The sequence below is a fragment of the Tenrec ecaudatus genome, chromosome 8, assembly GCF_050624435.1.
Source record: "Tenrec ecaudatus isolate mTenEca1 chromosome 8, mTenEca1.hap1, whole genome shotgun sequence".
Taxonomy (NCBI): Eukaryota; Metazoa; Chordata; class Mammalia; order Afrosoricida; family Tenrecidae; genus Tenrec; species Tenrec ecaudatus.
Window position 1 is genome coordinate 44,745,365 of NC_134537.1, and position 19,256 is coordinate 44,764,620.

The 19,256-nt window shown below is 46.1% G+C and overlaps 1 protein-coding gene across 1 annotated transcript in view; it reads right to left on the reverse strand.

Annotated features, from left to right (window-relative positions):
* Positions 1 to 219: 219 nt before the first annotated feature.
* The window catches only part of SLC49A4 (solute carrier family 49 member 4), a 100,035-nt gene continuing 80,998 nt past the window's right edge, over positions 220 to 19,256 (reverse strand). The window contains exons 8-9 of the mRNA XM_075556326.1: positions 11,415 to 11,597; positions 220 to 852 (exon numbers count right to left, since the gene is read on the reverse strand). Of these exons, the coding sequence (XP_075412441.1) occupies positions 737 to 852; positions 11,415 to 11,597 (299 nt within the window). The 3' untranslated portion in view covers positions 220 to 736. The remainder of the gene's footprint in view (positions 853 to 11,414; positions 11,598 to 19,256) is intronic.

A 19,256-nucleotide genomic window follows, 5' to 3' on the forward strand; every position in this document is an offset into this window, starting at 1 on the left:
GTCTCCACACAGAAGTCACCGTGGCTATCTTAAACACTTGGTCACCCTTTTACTGTAATTAGTTAAGGGCTCAGTAGACGCAGTGGCATTTCTCAGGAAGCAGGGTATGGAGCTGGGGACACAACGTGTGTGTGTGTGTGTGTGTGTGTGTGCTCGGAAGTCACAAGGAAGCCCTTGATTATCCTACAACAATGGCCACGTACCCCTGACAAAGAAGGAGTCGGATAAGAAATGGCTTTATTAGAAAAAAAATGTAGTGTACACGTGGCTACTTCCTGTCATTCGCATGTCTCTGCGCTTCTAGAACTCAGATCTTTAATCTCTTTAGAAGTTTGTAGCATGTCTTCCTATTCTGACATGACTTAGGGGAGGAGGCATCTCCCTATCAGAGATCCTCTTCTAATTTCTTTGCATAATCAGAACGAATCCATCAGGAGTTCAGCACAGGCACGAAACAGGGGGGGAGGGGTTATTCAGGTAGTATTTTCTGTGTAAGACATCACACTTCCAACAGCCCGCGAACCGGGCACCGTACTGCCACTGAGGCAGGTTTACAAAATCACTCATCAGCACGCACGTCCCGTGACATTACCTAGCGGTATTAATGTGCTCATCTGGCGCCTAACAGACCGCTCAGGGGAGTGTCTCTGGTCTTCTTTGTCCCCCTTCCAAGTCGGATGTGCGATTCCAAGCAAGTGCGCAGTTTGCCGGGCGATCTCGTCCCTCTGTCCGGCTGTCAGACGGAGACGACCACATCAAGATAGAGCCTGTCGTAGGATTCCCTGAAGCACAGGATGAGGAGGAGACCGAGCAAGCATGACCCGGGAAGGCACCAGTTGAACCAAGACAACTCTGTAAGACAAACACATGCCGCCTTACACATGCGTGCATCTCCAGCAACCCTCAAACTGCCCGTGAAAAACGCACCTGGGCGCCGGGCGGCCGCTTCCAATGAGCAGCGGAGGTCGAAGGGCGCCGTGATGCGTGTAATATAGTACAGGGCTTTCATGTGGAATATTTTTCATCAGTGTTGCCCATAACATTTCATCAATTTTACCTACCTTGACTTTGGTGACAAACTATTAGGAAAAAGAAAAACCAATTGCTGTTAAAGGCTAGTTGGTTAGTTATTTGTTCAGTGCTCTCTCTTGCAGACACTTCTGTTCCTGCTTAAAAGTCTGATAGAATAGAGACAGAGAGAGATCAACTGGATCTCCAGATCAAACTTTTATACTTTGAAGAGAAATACTTCATTCTCAGTAACATTGTAACCATTGTAAGACAGAGGGGAAAATAGAGAAAAATAAAGTATATTTAAAAAGTCCATCTTAAGTTCACCTCCAAAGAAGCCAGTGTACATACATATGTTGGTGGCTATCCTGGTAGTCTATCTCCCCGTTGCTGGCATCAGTGGTTACACACGAGACCAATGACCGGAAGACCTACAGCGATCACCTGACCGGGGGGGGGGCGCTGTGGACAGAGCTTCTTCGCAGGGGGTGCATGTGTGAGGTGGTGGGAACTCCGGGACCATGGTGGACGGCGGCACAGGGTGACAAATGGAACTAAATGGCGCATGGGGAGAGACGTGGCTCTGCACTCCCGTGGGAGTTAGACCGGGAGTCCGCAGGGGCAGTTCTGCCCTGTCCTATAGGGTTGCTGCAAGTCAGAACTGGCTTGATGCTCATGAGTCTGCTCTGGTTTTAAAACAGTGCACCAGGAAAGATGTTTTCGCATTGGCAAGTGTGTTAGACATATGGGGGTGCTTTGAAAAGTTGGTGGCGTCATGGAATTGAAAGACACTGGGGTTTTTCCATGAAATGTTTAAAGCCCCTCATATATACAGCAATCAATAAGAACGGGAAGAGACTGTAACTCTTTACAGGTGTAGAAAGCCACATCTTTCCCCCTTGGAGCAGCTGGTAAATTTGAACTGCTCACCTTGAGTTTAGCTGCCCAATGTATAAACACTACACCATATGAGTTTGAACCGACTCCGTGGCAGTGAGTGAGTGTGTGTGTGTGTGTGTGTGTGTGTGTATGTGTGTGCACGCACACACACAAGAAAAAAAGAGTAGTTTTCTTCAAAAAAATTTTCTCATGAATTGGGGACAATTCAACAGGAGACAATCCTCAAGCTCCAGGGATCTGGGGACACAGCTGTGGTCAGTCCCTGTTGCCCAGCGTCTGTCAGCCACCCGAGGTCCCGGGTGTACAAGGGAGCAGTCCTTGGCATGAAGGGGTTGAGGGGACTGGACGATGTCTCTAGTTTAATGATCTGTTTAGCAGTTCCAATAAAGAGCAAGCAAACAAGGAAAACAACTCCCGGGACCTTTCTGGGGTGCTCTTCTGGTTACAGGAAGGAGCCCAGAGGGCATAGTGGTTTCATGTTGGGCTGCTAACCGAAAGGTCAGCCGCTTGAAACCAACAGCCACTCCAAGGGAGGAAGATGAGGCTGTCTGCTCCCATGCAGGGTGACAGTCTCAGAAACCATAGGGGCAGTTCAACCGGCCTTGACTCAGGGGCAGAGCGTGTGAGCATTAGTTCTATTTTACCTGTGTACACCCACAGAGCGCCAATACGACCGCCTCCATCTTCAAAGCCATGCTAGAGATTTCCACACTGCTGCTTTAGGTTAATCCATATTCATATGGCTGAAAGAGCAGTTAATGCTCAGGAATGGGCATCAGAAAACCAAGCAGTAAGGGAAGAGAAGGTACGGAAACACCCTTTAGTCTTGGCTAAAATATGCTTACGGAAACTGGCCTCCCCGCCTCTTAAAATCTCAACGTTCTCCGAGTCAGGCGGGTGGAGGAGTTCAAGGGCGTTTTCATGCAACCCTGTGGACAGAATATAATGGAAGTCTCTCTGTGGACAGAATATAATGGAAGTGCTCGGAGAGGCTGTGAGCCCTGGGACCCTGTCTTTACTCTGACCATCCTCTGCTTTGTGTTAACCACTCAGCCTCTGAATTTCTGATCACTTTGACAGAGCACTTAAAAAAAGGACAAAGGTATAAAATAGAGATAATAACATATTATAAGAATTAAAAGCATTCTGACTTTAAGGTGGGATTTTAAGCAATGTATAATACAAAGTACGGCACTTGACAAAGCCTGCAACAATGACGTTTTCTAAATCTTAGAGACTCTAAATTATGGGGTGCCAAAGTATACATGCTTGTCCTCCTCCACACACACGTAGGGATTTGTCACATACTGCCAGGGCAGGCATTTGATGTCACCAGAGTTGTAAAATTGTTCCTTCTACCCAAGCTCAGATGACGCCTTTACAAACGCCTCCTAACAGGGCCCTGCCATCGCTGGCTGACTGGTTTTCACTGGGCGCCTCTCTCTCTGCCAAGCCCAGCCTGCCTGCCAGGGCAGTCCCCTGGCTCAGCCAACTGCAAGTGCTCTTTGAAGCCATCTGCCTTTCCAGAAAGCAAGCGCCCCCTGCTGAAAACGGTAGGCATCAAGCCCAGCTCAGGTGTGCTGGCGAATAAGCAGGAAATGATGTCATAATTTCCCTTCAGCGGGCTGCGGCCTAGCCAGTTGCTGTCCTTACTGGGCTGGATGTCACATGATGAACCACTTCATGAGCTGCTCCTAATTTGACCCTTTTCATCTTTCAAAGCAAGCACGGCTTTGCGAGCCTTCCTTCTGTCCGTCACTAGAGGACCTCCGACTCCACATTCTCTGAGACCCACCACCCACAGCACTGAGTCCGTCCGGCTCACAGCGACCCGAGGAGGGGCTTTGGGTTGTAAACCTTTACGGGAGCAGGAAGTCTCATAATTGTCCCAAGGGCTGGCTAGTGGGTTTGAACTGCCAACCTTGAGGTTAGCGGCCTTGACTGTGCCATCAAGGCTTCACACTCTTAAGAACAAAACCGAAAACCCACGGCCCTCGAGGTGATTGCTACTCACAGCCAGTCCGTGTGGGGTCTCTCAATCTTTATGGGAGCAGACGGCAGTCCAATGGTTAACTGACAGCACCCGGCAGCACCCCACACATGCACTCTCCTTGCCAATCTATGGTGCCGGCAGAGGCTAACCAAATCCTGATGCCCTGCTGGGACGGAATGAACGAGCAAGGGCTGTGTGCATCCTCACACCTGTCCCGCCCAGACATGGAGATTACTTTTCCACCCCATCTTCCTCACCAGTGATGCCAGCTCTGGGTTTCTAGCACCTGTCTCAATCCAGCTGCCACGGCCAAACCAGCTTTCGACTCTCGCCGGCAATTTAACAAAACTTGTGAAGCGAGCAAAATTGCCTTTATTCTTCTCACTCAAGCCAAGACGCCAGCTTCAGATTTCAGTTCTCCAGTGACGATCCCGAGCCACCATGCGTCGTCCTGTCTTTGCCTACCCAGGGCTTCTCAAATCGAAAGTGCCTCTGATGAGTCCACAGTTTCTGAACCTGCCCTTTGTGCGCTTGGTGACTTTTTCTCTCACCTCCCTCAGCTCCCCGTGGGGGCTTCCCATGACGGGGCGAGAGAACGAGTCTTCAACCCTTATAGACCAAACCTACTGCATGACTTCTAGAAAATACCACCCCCTCAAACACACACACACACACACACACACAAATAGGCAAAATGAACTGCAGAACAAGCAACACTCAACTACGTTTCTGAACACATAAAGAATGTAATAGCTTTCTCAAATTCTGCATCTAAAATTATTTCACCAAAGCATCATGTAAGGTCTGAAAAACACATGGAGATCCTCAAAGCCAACGTTACATAGCCTGGCAATGATTGAGTTTTACAAACATGCTCAAATTGCCCATGGCGGCTAATGAGTGGGCCGTTATCCAGCTGCCATTGCGTTGATTCCGAGTCTCAGTGAGTGACCCTAGAGGGCTGAGAAGAACTGCTCCACACCTTTGACGGAAGCCGACGGTCAGAGCAGCTGACCGGCTCAAAACACTGCCCTCTGGTCAGCAGCCCAGCACTTACTCCTGCCCTCCAGGGCTATATGGAGATTAGGGACAATTTCTGTTTAATGCCTTCGGGAATAAAAGTAGGAAAAACTCCAGGAAACTTGTGACACGGTTCCAGCATCCAAAGCAGATTGGGACCATGGTGTGGCAGACCCTACGTAAGCTCCTAATGCCCAGCGTGGACCAGCCCCCCTGCCGTGACGGCCATGACCTCGATGGGCAAACAAGTCACCCTCTGAGGGCTGCCTTGTTATAGGGACGGCACACACGTGTGGCCATTAGTCCTCGAAAAACATCCCTGCCACAAGCCCTGCCACACAGGGCACTGTGTGTGTGGATGGGGGGTGGGGAGCAGGATGAAAAACATCTAGCCAGGAACTGGAGCCACGGCCTCGAGACGTCGCTTCAATAACGTATGTGACTTTATTGTTAGGTGCCGTCAAGCCAGCTCCTTCTCACAGCGGCTCTATGCACAACAGTGAAACACGGACTGGCCCTGCACCGGCCTCACCATCGCCCCTGTGTGGCAGCCACGGGGCCAGTCCATCTGCTTGAAGGCCTTCTGTCTCGGCTGCTCTTCCACTTCACCAACCATGATGTCCTTCTGCAGGGCCTGGTCTCTTCTGACAACGTGTCCAAAGTAGGTAAGACAAAGTCTTGCCATCGTTGACTCTAAAGACCATTCGGCCATACTTCTTCCAAGATAGATTTGTTTGTCCTTTTGGCAGTTCATTCTTCTCCAGCACCATATTTCAAAGGCATCCATTCTTCTTTGGATTTTATTCAATGTCCAACTTTCACATGCATATAAGGTCATTGAAAAATACCATGACTCGGGTCAGGTGTACCTTAGTCCTCAAAGTAACATCCTTGCTTTTCAACACTCTAAAGAGGTCCTGTGCAGCAGATTGATGCAAAGCAATACATCCTTCGATATCTTGACTGCTGCTTCCATGAGCATTGATTGTGGCCCTCAGCAAGACAAAGTCTTTCTTTTGCTCAAAGACAACTTCAATCTCTTCTCCATTTATCATGATGTTGCCTATAGGTGAGGATATTTGTCTTCTTTACGTGTATCTTTATAATGATTAAAAGCCAGACCTTACAATCATGTAGCTAATAGGTTAGTTCTAACATAAAATGCATTTCTGGTTAAGTTTTTCAAGTTTTACTAATATTTCATTATGACATTTGGAGACTGGTTCTACTGGAAAGGAATTTACTTTGTCCTAGCCAGAGGTTTGGGAGTAGCAGGTTGCAGGACTAAAAGTTACATTTAGAAAATGATTTTACAGAATTTTCAGATTTATAATTTGTGTATCATTCTATATCATTATAAATGGAGAGGAGGCTGGAGTTGTCAAGGATTTAATTTTACTTGGACCCCAAATCAACACATAACGGCAGCAGCAATTGAGAAATGAAATGACGCATTAAACTGGGCAAAGCTACTGCAGAAGGACCTTTGTAAGGTGTTAGAGGCAAAGACGTCAGCTCGAGGAATGAGAAGTCATGGGTTTCGGCTGCCTCATCTGCCTGCGGAACTTCACGGTGAGTAAGGAAGACCAAAGGGTGGGTGCAGCTGCATGGAGGTGCTGGGGAAGAACACGGAATATGCTGGGGGCTGGAGAACAAGCAAACCTGTCTTGGGAGAAGGACAGCCAGAATGCTCATTAGACGGGAGGACGGACAGACTTTATCTCATTTACTTAGGACATTAGCAGAGGGTCAGTGGAACAGAGGAAGACCCGCCATGCAATGGGTTGTGATGGTGCGGCGGGCGGCACTGGGCCGGGCAGAGCGGGAGCTGTGAGATTCGCACTGGGCTGAGCGGCCTGTCACACTAACGTGCAGAGGGCGGCGGTGAGTCGGAACCTGTGCGACAGCCCCAGCTACAACAAGGCCCTCCACGTGCAAAGACCACGGATCTCTGCTACTGGACCTTTTGGATGGAATCACCTCTGTGTCCGTGAAAGAATTCCAACGTGGGTCTCATAGTTATAGTAACCTTACAAATAAATCAAAGCACCTCTTACAATAGAAGCGACATTAACGTGTGATGAGTGTCTCAGCTCTATCTTGGGCTAGGTCGTTTTACACAGATTTTTCCATTTACTCTAAAAAGGAAAAACTTACAAGTCATGGAGACCTTTTTTCCCCTCCCTGACAATTATCTTGGTGGTTAAAATAAATTAGGGTGTAAAGTTTCAGTTTTCCCAATAAGCATGGAATTTAGGCACAAACCTTTTAATATCTACATCAATATGTATTAAACTATGTGATCAGAAATCAAGCAAATATGTGCTTTTGGGGAGGGGGGCGCAGATCAATCTTTGATTACAAAAATAAGGTAGGGATTGGTACAAATAGTGACAAGAGTTTCTTTTGCCACCAGGCCAGTAAAATAAAAATTAAAAAAAACCTACTTTTATCACTACCATTTCAGTTTATTCTGGTGTTGGTTATTGGTCCCTGGTGACAGTCACAGTGCCAGTCCAGGGACTGGTCCCTTCTGATAACAAGTGCCAAGTCTGTCAATAGAGTCTCAACCTTCCACCGTGTACGGCGCTCTCTTCGCTGTGTGTCTTCCAGGACACACTTGTTGGTTCTTCGGCGGCCCATGATTTGGTCTATATTCTCCAGCCACAGCACACTGATGCCGGCAAGTGTTCTCCGGGCTTCTTACACACTGCCCAGCTCGTGTCTGAACACGAGGACACTGACAATACCACGGCTTGGGTCAAGCGCACCTTCAACTTCGAAGGGACACCGTGTGTCCTTCAGCACCTTCAGGAGTCTTCTGCAGTTGACAGATGCCCAATGCAACGTGTCATTTCATTCCTCAATCTCTTCCAGGCAGCGGGCCGGACTACAGAGTTCCAACATCTTTTTGGCATGAAAAGTGAGTGCTCCTGGCATCCCAATTATTTATTGAAACATCTGAATTGATCTTCTGTCGATTCCTGGAGGCTGGCTTTTGTGAATGTCTTCAGTTTGGCTTGGATGTCTCTGTCAACGGTGTCCATTCTGGATCATCTGCTATCTCCTGACATGACTGAGTGTCGACCAGTTATTTTGGTACAGTGACCCTCTGTGTTTTGCCATCTTCTCTGGATGCAGTGCTCAGCGTGGTGCAACTGTTTTGCACAAACTTCAATTCTGCAACCGGAGACTTGATTTTTCCCCTTTAGTTCTTTCAACTTGAGAAATGCTGAACATACTCTTCCCTTTTGTGTTTCTAACTCCAATTCTTTGAACATTTCATTGTAATCCTCTGTCTCTTTGAGGCACCCATTGAAACCTTCTGTTCCCTTTTTAAACTTCATTCTTCCCATTCAAAACTAGGTGTAAATCCTTATTTTAAAATGCTAAGAATGCTAACTAACTCGGTCCATATTTTCTGAAGTATTAAGAGAATTTAAACCACAGAAGGAGGATTAAGAGAAAGCTAGACCGCAGTGCAGCAAGGAGCCTCCACAAACACGGACGTCAGCTCCAGCTGGTCTGTCTTCCATGCGCCCAAGCATCTTGTCAGCTGCTCTGGCGGTGTCCCTGCAGCCCCTCAACGCTTCATGTCCCTCTCAAGTCTTTCCTCCGCTTCCCTCTCTCATATCATTCTTAGTAGACACACAGCTTCTTAGAAAAAAAGTTAGGGTCACACAACATCCCTCACCAACCCATAGCCCTACAGGGGACAACTCTGGAGACACAGTGTGGGAATTGCGCCCGATCTGACCCCACCACACCGAGGCAAAACACTAAGGGTGTGCAATAGAACACCGGGGCAAAACACTAAGGGGGGGCAGAGCAAGGCATGGCACCCCATCAGACTCGACTGGAAAACACTCCTAAAGGTCAACAAACAGACCTTGAACTATTTATAAGCTTTTCTTTCTCTTTTTTTGTCATTGGTTTGTTGTTGTTTTCTTTTTGTTGCTTTGTTTTGCTCTGTTTTGTTTCTGTGCATATTATTATCTCTGCAGGTCTACTTAGAAAAGATAGGTGGGATAAACAATCTGGAGGAAAAAACAATGGAATGATGGTTCTGGGGGGACATGGGAGAGGGGGAGGCAGGGGAAAGGAAGTGGTATTAACAAACCCAGGGAAAAGGGAACAACAAGTGATCCAAAATCAATGGTGAGGAGGGTGTAGAAGGTCTGGCAGGGTTGGATCAAGGGCAATGTAACCGAAAGGAATTACTGAAACCCAAGTGAAGGCTGATCATGATAGTGGGGCGAGAGGAAAGTAAAGGAAATGGAGAAGAGAAATAGGAGGGAAAGGGCATTTATAGAGGTCTGAATAAAGGCATGTACATATGTAAATATATTTATATAAGATGATGGGGAAATAGATCTATGTGCATATATTTATAGGTTTAGTATTAAGGTAGCAGAAGGACATTGGGCCTCCACTCAAGTACTCTCTCAATGCAAGAGCACTTTGTTCTATTAAACTGGCATTCCCTGATGCTCACCTTCATGACACAATCGCTGAAGGGACAAAGCGGGTGCATAAGCAAATGTGGTGAAGAAAGCTGATGGAGCCACGCTATAAAAACACAGTGTGGGAGTCTTAAAGGCTTGAATATAAACAAGCAGTCATCTAGCTCAGAAGCAACAAAGCCCACATGGAAGAAGCACACCAGCCTGTGTGACCATGAGGTGTCGAAGGGATCAGGTATCAGGCATCAAAGAACAAAAAAATTATATCACTGTGAATGAGGGGGAGTGCGTGGTGGAGACCCAAAGTCCATCTGTAGGCAACTGGATATCCCTTTATAGAAGGGTCAAGGTTCAGGGTAGCAATGATGAAACATACAACTTTCCTCTAGTTCTTAAATATTTCCCTACCACCACCATCATGATCCCAATTATACCTTATAAATCTGGCTAGACCACAGGATGTACACTGGTACAGATAGAAACTGGAAACACAGGGAATCCAGGACAGATGAACCCCTCAGGACTAGTGGTGAGAGTGATAATACAGGGAGGGTGGAAGGAAGATGGGGTAGAAAGGGGGAACCGATTACAAGGATCTCCACATATAACTCCCTCCCTGGGGGACGGACAACAGAAAAGTGGGTGAAGGGAGACGTCGGACAGTGTAAGACATGACAAAATAATAATAATTTGTAAATTATCAAGGGTTCGTGAGGGGGCTGGGTGGGGAGGGGAAAAACTGAGGTGCTGATACCACAGGCTCAAGTAGAAAGCAAATATTTTGAGAATGATGAGGGCAACAAATGTAGAAATGTGCTTGACACAGTAGATGTCTGTGTGGATTGTGATAAGAGTTGTATGAGCCCCCCAAAAAATGATTAAAAAGAAAAGTTGGGCCATTGAGATGGAGTTTCTTCAGTGGTCTATCCAGTCAATGTATCCACCCACATCCACACCACACAGACTGTCTTTTTCTGACTCAGTTAAAGTGATGTCTCTTCTTTTATCCGCAGCTAACTCTGCTGTCTCCTCTTTCATTCGGGTCCCTGTCTACTCCAGAGAGGGATCCAGTTTCTAATCTTGACCTTCTTTCTCTGATCCCACTAGCCAGCCATCTGTGGCTATTAAAATTTAAGTGAATTAATTAAAATAAAGTAATAGTCTTAAACCCAACTCCATGGTTGCACTACATAAGGTTAGTGGCCATTGTATCGGGCCGTGCAGATAAAGAGCACTCCACGATTACAGAAGTTTTTAGTATGTTCATTTTGTTGTTGAGAATACAAGGAAGCGTGTACCACGTCGACCACGTGCTGTGTCACAGTGAGTGGCCCGGGTCCCGTTTTCTGAGTGGCACAACCGTTCTCCCCGGCCTTTTGCGCCCCGTCCCTTCCGCATTAACACGCAGTCACGGTCCCCCAGGTTCTTACACAGGCAGTTGCTGGGCTTCAAATACATACTCGACACTCCCTCTGGGCGGCCTTCCCTCATGCCGTCCCCTAAATGGCATATAAGCACCCGGCGCTAATCTACACTCGATGTGAAGACGAGGGGCCCGACGTTACAAGAAAAGTTATCAGCCAGTGGTTTCCAGGCTAGGCCTGCACGTGCTGGGCCAGCCCAGGCTGACGAAGCTGCATGCTGCCCGGAGTCTGCATGTGAGCCATCTAGAATGCAGGAGGGGCTTCAGGAGACGAATTGGGGTACTTTCTTTACTGGCATGTGAACGGTCAAGTAAAAGAATCACCCCGTCCATTTTAATTTTACTTTTCCTCTTTTTTTTTAAAGCTACTCAGCACACCATCAGGCTGGAGGGATGAGGAGTCTGGAGGGATGTTTGTTTTTTAAAAGAAACACACTGTCTATGTTTACACAGCCCATCCAGAGAAATGAAATCAACAACAATGTCCTAGTAAGTTAATGAGAACTGAGTGAGAATTCTTGACATATACTCCGCACTCATCATGTCACAAACCTCTCTCATAGCACTTAGTTAGCAAATGAAGGGGAAAAATCAGATATCTTACCTGTGTGATAAAATGTGAGGAAAAACAGAAGTACTCCCATGAACATATTACTTAAAAAAGTGACAACTCCACAAGTAATGCCTTCAGGAACTGGGTAGACAGTTTCCACAAAAAGCTCAAAAAATATAGGTACACTGCTATTCAGAAACACTCCCAGGAGAATGCAGGAGGCGTACAATGTCACTAAAATAAAAGCACAAACATTTTAGTTTCACGGTGGCAGCAACGAGCCAGGACAACAGAGAGCTTCTGGGGATTCTCTTTCGTCAAGAGCCACTCTGGAGCCCCACCTCTGACAGAGGCTGACAAAGCCTTGCCCACCGGTCAGCTCTGTCCTTCGCTCACCCTCTCGGGGGTCCGCAGACAAAGGTTAGGCCACTGGACCATTACCAGTTTATTTGCCATTCCAGAGTACAAACATTTTATCAATATAATATCATTAAAGGAGCTCTTTTCCCCTGAGTAACAGTTCTGGCATGTCAAAGAGAAGACACAGTAACTCAATTTGCAGTACAGTTCATTCTATCATTTTAAAGGAGACGTAAAAATCTATGGGCAAATATAAGCCAATAAACATTACTTAAAACGACATACTGAAACCAGATCAGTTAATATAGCTCTCAAGTACAATTTTCAATTTGGCAATGAATACATATCAAGATGTGTTTTTTTTAATAAGTAAATTTTTGAGACTCAGAAAAACTTGACTCAGAACTATTGTAATTAGCAGAAGTTAGGAAAAATCAAATTTTGCAAAAACCACTAATGCCGAAGACCAAGAAAGTGAAAATTGTTATCAACTTCAGCAGCCTAGAATCGAAACACATGCACTCATGATAAACCGATCATGATGACAGATTGAAAGGAAAAGTTAGAAGCCCCCAAATAAGGATCAATAGTTGAAAAACATAACTTGGTGACAGAAACGTCAAAGATCGCATAATGAATTGTATGAGACAAACAACTTCTTCCTTGCAAATATCTCTTTTCAAGCACACGGACAGCGGAAGCAGCTGCACCCGCCCAGATTGGGGTACGCGCTGGGGAAGGACATCACGCTTAGTAAGGCAGAGGCTCAGCGGCTGCCGCCCACCATGGCCTTCAGCACAGCCACAACTGTCAGGCCGGAGCGGTGCCCGGTCTGCTGTACACTGGTTGCTAGGCACCGAGCAACAACTAGTAAATGAGAAAGCGACCCCAAATCGGTTATGTTTGCGTCAGGCATTTACGGAACCTACCAAATTACTAACACACAGGGGTAAAAGATAGTTCCTACTGTTCCCTCAATCAGAATTTCTCTTCAGTCACCTCCGCTCTTCCTACCCCATTTTGCTAGCATTTGAGCAGGACCGTAAGATATTTTTAGCATACTCTAGCAACCCAAATAAGGGGGGACTATTTTGACCTTTTCCTGAACGGAAGACAGTAGACAGGACAACACAAGCGAACACTAGCATGACAGTGAGTGAAGGACACAATGCTGGCGACAACGAGGTCACAAACTAAATGGGAAACAGCCGGTGGTTACAATCAATACCACTGAGCGCTACCAGGGTATTTTCAAGAAATAAAGTGAACCCTAACACCTCCTGCTCATTGTAGATTTACTGAACACCGATCACAAAAAGTAATCTGCATATTCTATTTTACATGTAGCCCCTTAGTGGTACACCAGGAAGCGCAAGAAGGCATCACCGACGGCAGCTGGTAGAGAGTAGTCTACCCCCACACGCTTTCTCAGAATTTACTGGCCAGTCAATGGTCAGCAGAGCTCAGAAGATTAGTGACCCAAACACAATTAAGCCTAGGAGCTTTAAAGGAGAAAAGATTAAAATAAGTGATGGGAAAAATCTGGTCTTAAGGATCAGGAAGTGCAACCAACTCTCAGGAACTGAGTTAAAAAATTCAGAAAATGATGATGGAATTAGCTGTTTTCTGGAAACACGTTTAGAAATAATACTTTATGCACACATACACAAACAAATATATATACACGGATATGTGTATATCAAATAAATAATTCGTTATCAGTCAAATGAAAATTTAATAAATAAAAACAATCCTAATTTGTGTAGGACAGAATAAAGTATGTGCTATGAAAGACAAAAGAACGATCATTTAATGGCAGAGAGGTCTGGAAAAGGAGGCGGTCAGGACGGGTCTTGAACAGGGAGATTCGACCCCGTCGGTTTTTCTCAAGCATGGCACCAAACATGAAACACGGGAGGACGTCTCAGAAACCCGGGTCTGGGGACGTGGGAGTCCTGTTGGAAAGCCTCAGGAACACCCTGCTCTCCTGGCCCTCATGTCATGCTCAGTAGAAGCCCCTGGGCTCAGTTTCCTAGGCATCTGGATTCTGCATGGGCGGTCTGAAGAAAGATACAGTTTCTTTTGCGGTCCACATTTGCCCTGAACAATATGTGGGTTTGGTGCAATTGAAACACTCGCACACGTCTTAGTTTCTGAGTATAGATACAAGTTACCTTCACTCTATCTGTACGGTAGTCTACTAGCTCTGTAATAAGACAACACATTTGAGATATGGCGGGCATTTCCAAGAGATGACAGCCGTCATTTATGCAGGACAGGGGTAATAACTTAGAGCTTCATCATCAGGACGTCATGCTTGGTGCAGTGGGGAGGAGGGAAGTCCCCCGACAAGAAGGCTCCACACAGTGGCTGCCCCAATGGGCTCAGGCACAGGAACACACGTGACGGAGGCGCAGGACCGGGTCGCTGTGGGTCAGAACCGACTCCATGGCAGCTGACAACAACAGTGACTATCAGGAGAAGATGGCTCTGTCGGGACTGATGCGATAAATCCTGCAGGGTCTTGGGACGTGCCTTAGGTAGAAGCCGATTATGAGGAATCTGAATTTACTTCCACTTGAGTTTTCAGCTAAGCATTTGATACAGTATCTTTCTGTGCTGGCTCGGCAGATCCAGTGGGTGAATGTCATCTAATGAAAGCCAGGCAGACAGGATAATTTCCTCCTTGTCAAGAAAGGTTCAAACTACACCCTCATTAAGTATTTCTATAGCTTTCTATAGCTCTGATGCTAAAATTATAATAAACTGCCTTTCAATTAAAGGGTCGAGATAATCTGGCAGAACAAACCCCACTGAAGTGCTGAGGCAGTTCTTGTTTGTTTTTGTTTTCCAAAGAAGCGAATAATATTTCACTGGCTCATAAGTTAAATAGCAAAACAAAACAAACAAAAAACCCCAAAAAAACAAAACAAGTCCTAACTAACACATAATAATAACAGATCAGCTTGAAGCACATGAATTGGATCGTAGCCCTGAAAATACTTCAGTCCACTCCCTCCCCAGCCCCTGCTCTCAACGACAAACCAAATTACCCAAATGTAGGAAGCAAAACTACGTGAATACGTTTTTATTAACTAAAACACTCAGCCCCGGCGTGTTTCTAAAAGCCCCAATAAACGAATGACAGTATTTCCCGTAAGAACGGTGAGGGCCTCAAAACGCTCATGTAGCAATGGGACTGAGACAACGGAATGTCCCCCCAGACTCTCTGAGGCCTTCCTCGCCCTTGCACCCAACACTGAATGACACGCTCCAAGATTTGTCAAGAACTTTCCAATCTCAGATCTACACCGTTTCTTACACACCTTAAAAACCTTTCAGTTACGTCCTGTGTGACCATCTTACTGGCTCAGCAGCCATCTACATGTGCAATGTTAGTACGTTATCAACACCCCACTGTTACTGTTATTTTTCCTTAATCGGTGTCTATCACGAGAGGGTTGCCTTGACAGCATCTCGTAACAGCAAGCGCGAGGCAAAGGGTGCTAGAATGGCGCAATCGTTACCGAGAGCCCGAAAGGCTACCACAGGTGACAACTGTGACGCAGCTGCGAAGGGTGAAGTCCACGTCCCGCAAGGAATGGCTAGAAGAACCGGGACTGCTTAGTGAAAGGCTCGGACCAGTTCTGATGAAATAAAACGGTCATGGGGTCGAGCCGACTCACGGAGGCCCAATAGGGCAGAGCAGAACTGCCTCTGGGTTTTCTGAGACTGTAACTCTTCTTGAGAAGGAAAAGGCCTGTCTTTGTCCCGTGGAGCCACTGTTGGGTTTTAACTGCTGATTTTGCGGTTCGTGGAACCGGGAGTGATTCGATTAAAGGCTCAGACCAGACATGTCAGATGTCCCCAGCGGTCTGCAGAGCTGTCAGTGGAAGCAGTGGGAACTGACTACTGCATGCACAGGAAGAGTGTCCTAGGAGCTGGGCTTCAAACTAGTCCATTCTGGTTTGACCCCCTGCGTTCTCCCCTGATAGGCTGAATCAGAAACGCACACTCCCAGCAGGTGGTCAAAGAGAAATGAACCGGTTCAGAGCCCTGCCTGGAACCCCCAGCTGTGCCACGATGGAACAATCTGCCCTGAGAGAGGTAAGCTGAAGCTGGATGATGATATATCTAGGGTGAGATCGAAGAGAATCAGCCAGTGAATAATAAGTAATGTGAGGTGATGTCTACAGTCCACCTCAGTCGATCAATAATTCATTAATTTAACAGATGGCATCTGCATGCTGTCACAGCGTCAATTCCCGCTCAGGAGGAGCCTACCTGACAGAGTGGACCTGCCCGGAGGGCTCCCCAAACTGGAATCTTCAATGGAAGCAGACGGTCACCTGTTTCTCCAGGGGAACAGCTGGTGAATTCAAACCACCAACCTTCCAGTTAGGAGGCAGGCACTTAACTGCTATACCACCAGGGCTCCTTCCATGAAGATGGAAGAATATTAAGGTCATTAACATCAAAAATTGTTGATGCTTCACGGTCAATGTGTCTTAAAGTGGGCGATTCTACCCCTGGTGTGTGGGGGGTCACAATATCCAAGGGCTGTAAAAGATACGTATGCTTTATCCTGGATTATGGGCGAGAGTACCAAAGAGGGTGCTGAATAATTTTTATTTCTGAAGAGGGTCCAATAGGCCCAATAAGTTTGGAATCCTATGTTCTAGGTGTATAAGAATAATAGATAATTTGTTTAAAGTTTTATTAATTAGAAACGTTGTAAGGCAATACAACAAATTCTTATTATATGTGATCTTATGGATTAGAATACAAAAGTCCCCTAAAGATTCTGTTTATGACATTAAGTTTACTGTTGTTATTGTTCCTAATATCAAAATTTTAATTTTTTTGTTCCTAATATTCAAATTTTTATTTCATGTTCATGTTAGGAAGATGTGGCAGTTACATAGTCTCCTGTCAAATTGAGTGAAGGGGTGGAATCTAGCTATGACTGTCCATCAGTCATAGCTAATGAGGCCTCTGTGTGGGCATGGCCTTCTCCTGAGGATTCCGGCATCTCCTGTCTTCCTCCCTGGAGGCGGGACACTGTCTGGTTAGCATTCCTGTTGAGCAGCGACATGGAGCTACGCTGATGGAGCCAGAGTCCTGCCGCTGGAACAGCCACGTGGAGACCCACACTAGCGCTGAGATGCTTCCACCACCACTGGATTCAAGAGTTTCCACCCACTGGCCTGTGATCTTCCTGCATTCCGTGTCATTGTATGTGCTGCATGAGTCTGAAGAGGCCTTTATAGATGGGTAGTGGACATATGCGCTAATATCAGACTTATGGGTTGATCTGGACTGGATGTTTTCTCAATATACAACTGCTCTTTTATATAAAGCTCTTTCTTATACACATGTGAGCGTCTACGGATTTGTTTCTCTGGTCAACCCGGACTAACGCAGAGAGTTGATTTCATGCTGTTTTCATAAGCCTGGGCTTGTGACTGGGGTTCTTAGGTGGTGAAATTGGTTAAGTCCTGGGCCACCAACTGAAAGGGGGGTGGTTTGAACCCACCAAGAGATCCCTAGGAAGAACAGCCTGGTGATCCGCTTCCCAAATGGCACGCCTTGAAAACCCTGTGACGTTCTACTCGGCACGCATGGGGTGGTCAGGGGCCAGGATCAGCACGATGCAGGAGGCATGGTGTATGTAGACTATATTTACATATCAGCATACAATGGCACTTCGAAAGATCATGGGAAATCTTAATTATTTTTTAATTCCATGTGTTTGATGCCCCCATTAAAACTCCCCTCATATGCATGTGTACAGATACAGATTTACATTTCTGATGGCTTAGGTTGTGCCTCCCTTCTTAACCTCATGGGTTCTTCCTGAAAAAAATGACTGCCCTGATTTCCACGATCTGCCACTAAGTAAACCATGCGGTGCACGAAAGACCAAGGCTCCAAAAGAGGATGTGGGCCATTATGCCGTGACGTCCACGCATGGCTTTGCTTTTTCTCCTCTTAGTTATGAGTTTTCTGGTTTGGCCTCTTTGTTGGCATAATTCAGTCCTATCAAGATTGGCAATCATATTTAGAGTCTGTGATAGGTAGTTTTATGGTGCCAACCTGGCCAATAGGAATATGTGGGATTAATAAGGTCGCAGTTTGATTGGAGGGCAAAGAGATAAATGGCTCTGTAAGCCCCGCCTCTCTCTCGCTCTCTGGTGATCAGACCAGCGTGTGGCTGCCTTAGCTAGTTCTCTGGCTCAACCTGTGAGCTACACTACCTGTGGAACAGCCAACCTATGGACCGTGTCACTAGAGCTTGAGGTTCCTTTGAGACCTGCTTCGCCATGCTGCTTGTGTGTACATTGCTTGAGCAGGGGTCTCTCGGATCCTGTCATCTGGCTGACTGTTGGTGACTCACCCTGCCGTTTGCTGCCTGTGGCCAGACTGCCTGCATTGCTCTACAGAAGACTCAGCTGTCTGCTTCCTTGACCTTGGACCCAGCAGTGTTGAAGGCCTTCCAGTATATTAACTATTCCATGGAAATGAGTTGAACTGAGCACTCTGTACTGCTGTGTGGACTAATTAGCTGTTGTATTCCTTCGTGATGTACGTATGTATGTATGTATGCATCTATCTATCCATCTATCTAAAACATCATAAGTATTCTGGTTTTGGTTCTGTAGAGAAGCTAACACAGAGTCCCTTATGGCTGGACAGCAAAATGGTCTCTTCTCATGAAATACAACTAGTAATCCTTTGAAATCATGGGCCCACAGTTAGAAACTGGTTGTAAACTCAAATATCATAGGTATAAGTCTCTCAGTATCATTTAAGATCCCAAAGAACCATAAAGCACTGACTCCTCTATAGTTAAAACCACAGATTCTACCTGAAGACTTAATCTTTTAAAGATCCCCATGGGTAAGCATTATATGAACTTCTTCAACAGGTCTTTGGAGTATTTCATGATTCTTACATTTAAATAGTCTTTCACAACTCCGCAGCCTTCTTTTATTTCACGTCTTGTTTTTCTTTTCTTGGGCAGTCATGAACATCAGCAACTTTTACTTCATAAAATTGAAGAGAGTAATTAGGCTACTCCTTAGCTTCTCTCCATAAAGTCTACAATCCCCAATTTTCCAAGTAATGCACATTTACCTAATGATGTGCTTCACTCCCCTTTTGAATTTCGTGATTTCCCCTATGCTTCGACAAGGGTGCGTTTTTATTTCTTCACCTGTTAAAATGGGACGTCCTTACCCTAATAAAGACAAACTACATGGAAATAGAAGAAAAGGCCCATGTGTATGCCCCCACATATTACATGTCTTTAATACAACTGAGCATCTTTTCTTTCTTTAAATATCACTTTGCCTCTTCATTCACATAGGACTAGGTCAGCTATCACGCCAGGGACTTGTGCCCCGCTAGCCCCAAGCAGAATTTGCTTCTGACATCATCATTCTAGTGACTTGACTCGGATGAAGAATCTCTCCCTAGTCACTTTCTGTGGAACAGCACGATTACACTGCTGTAACGAGATCCACACCAAAG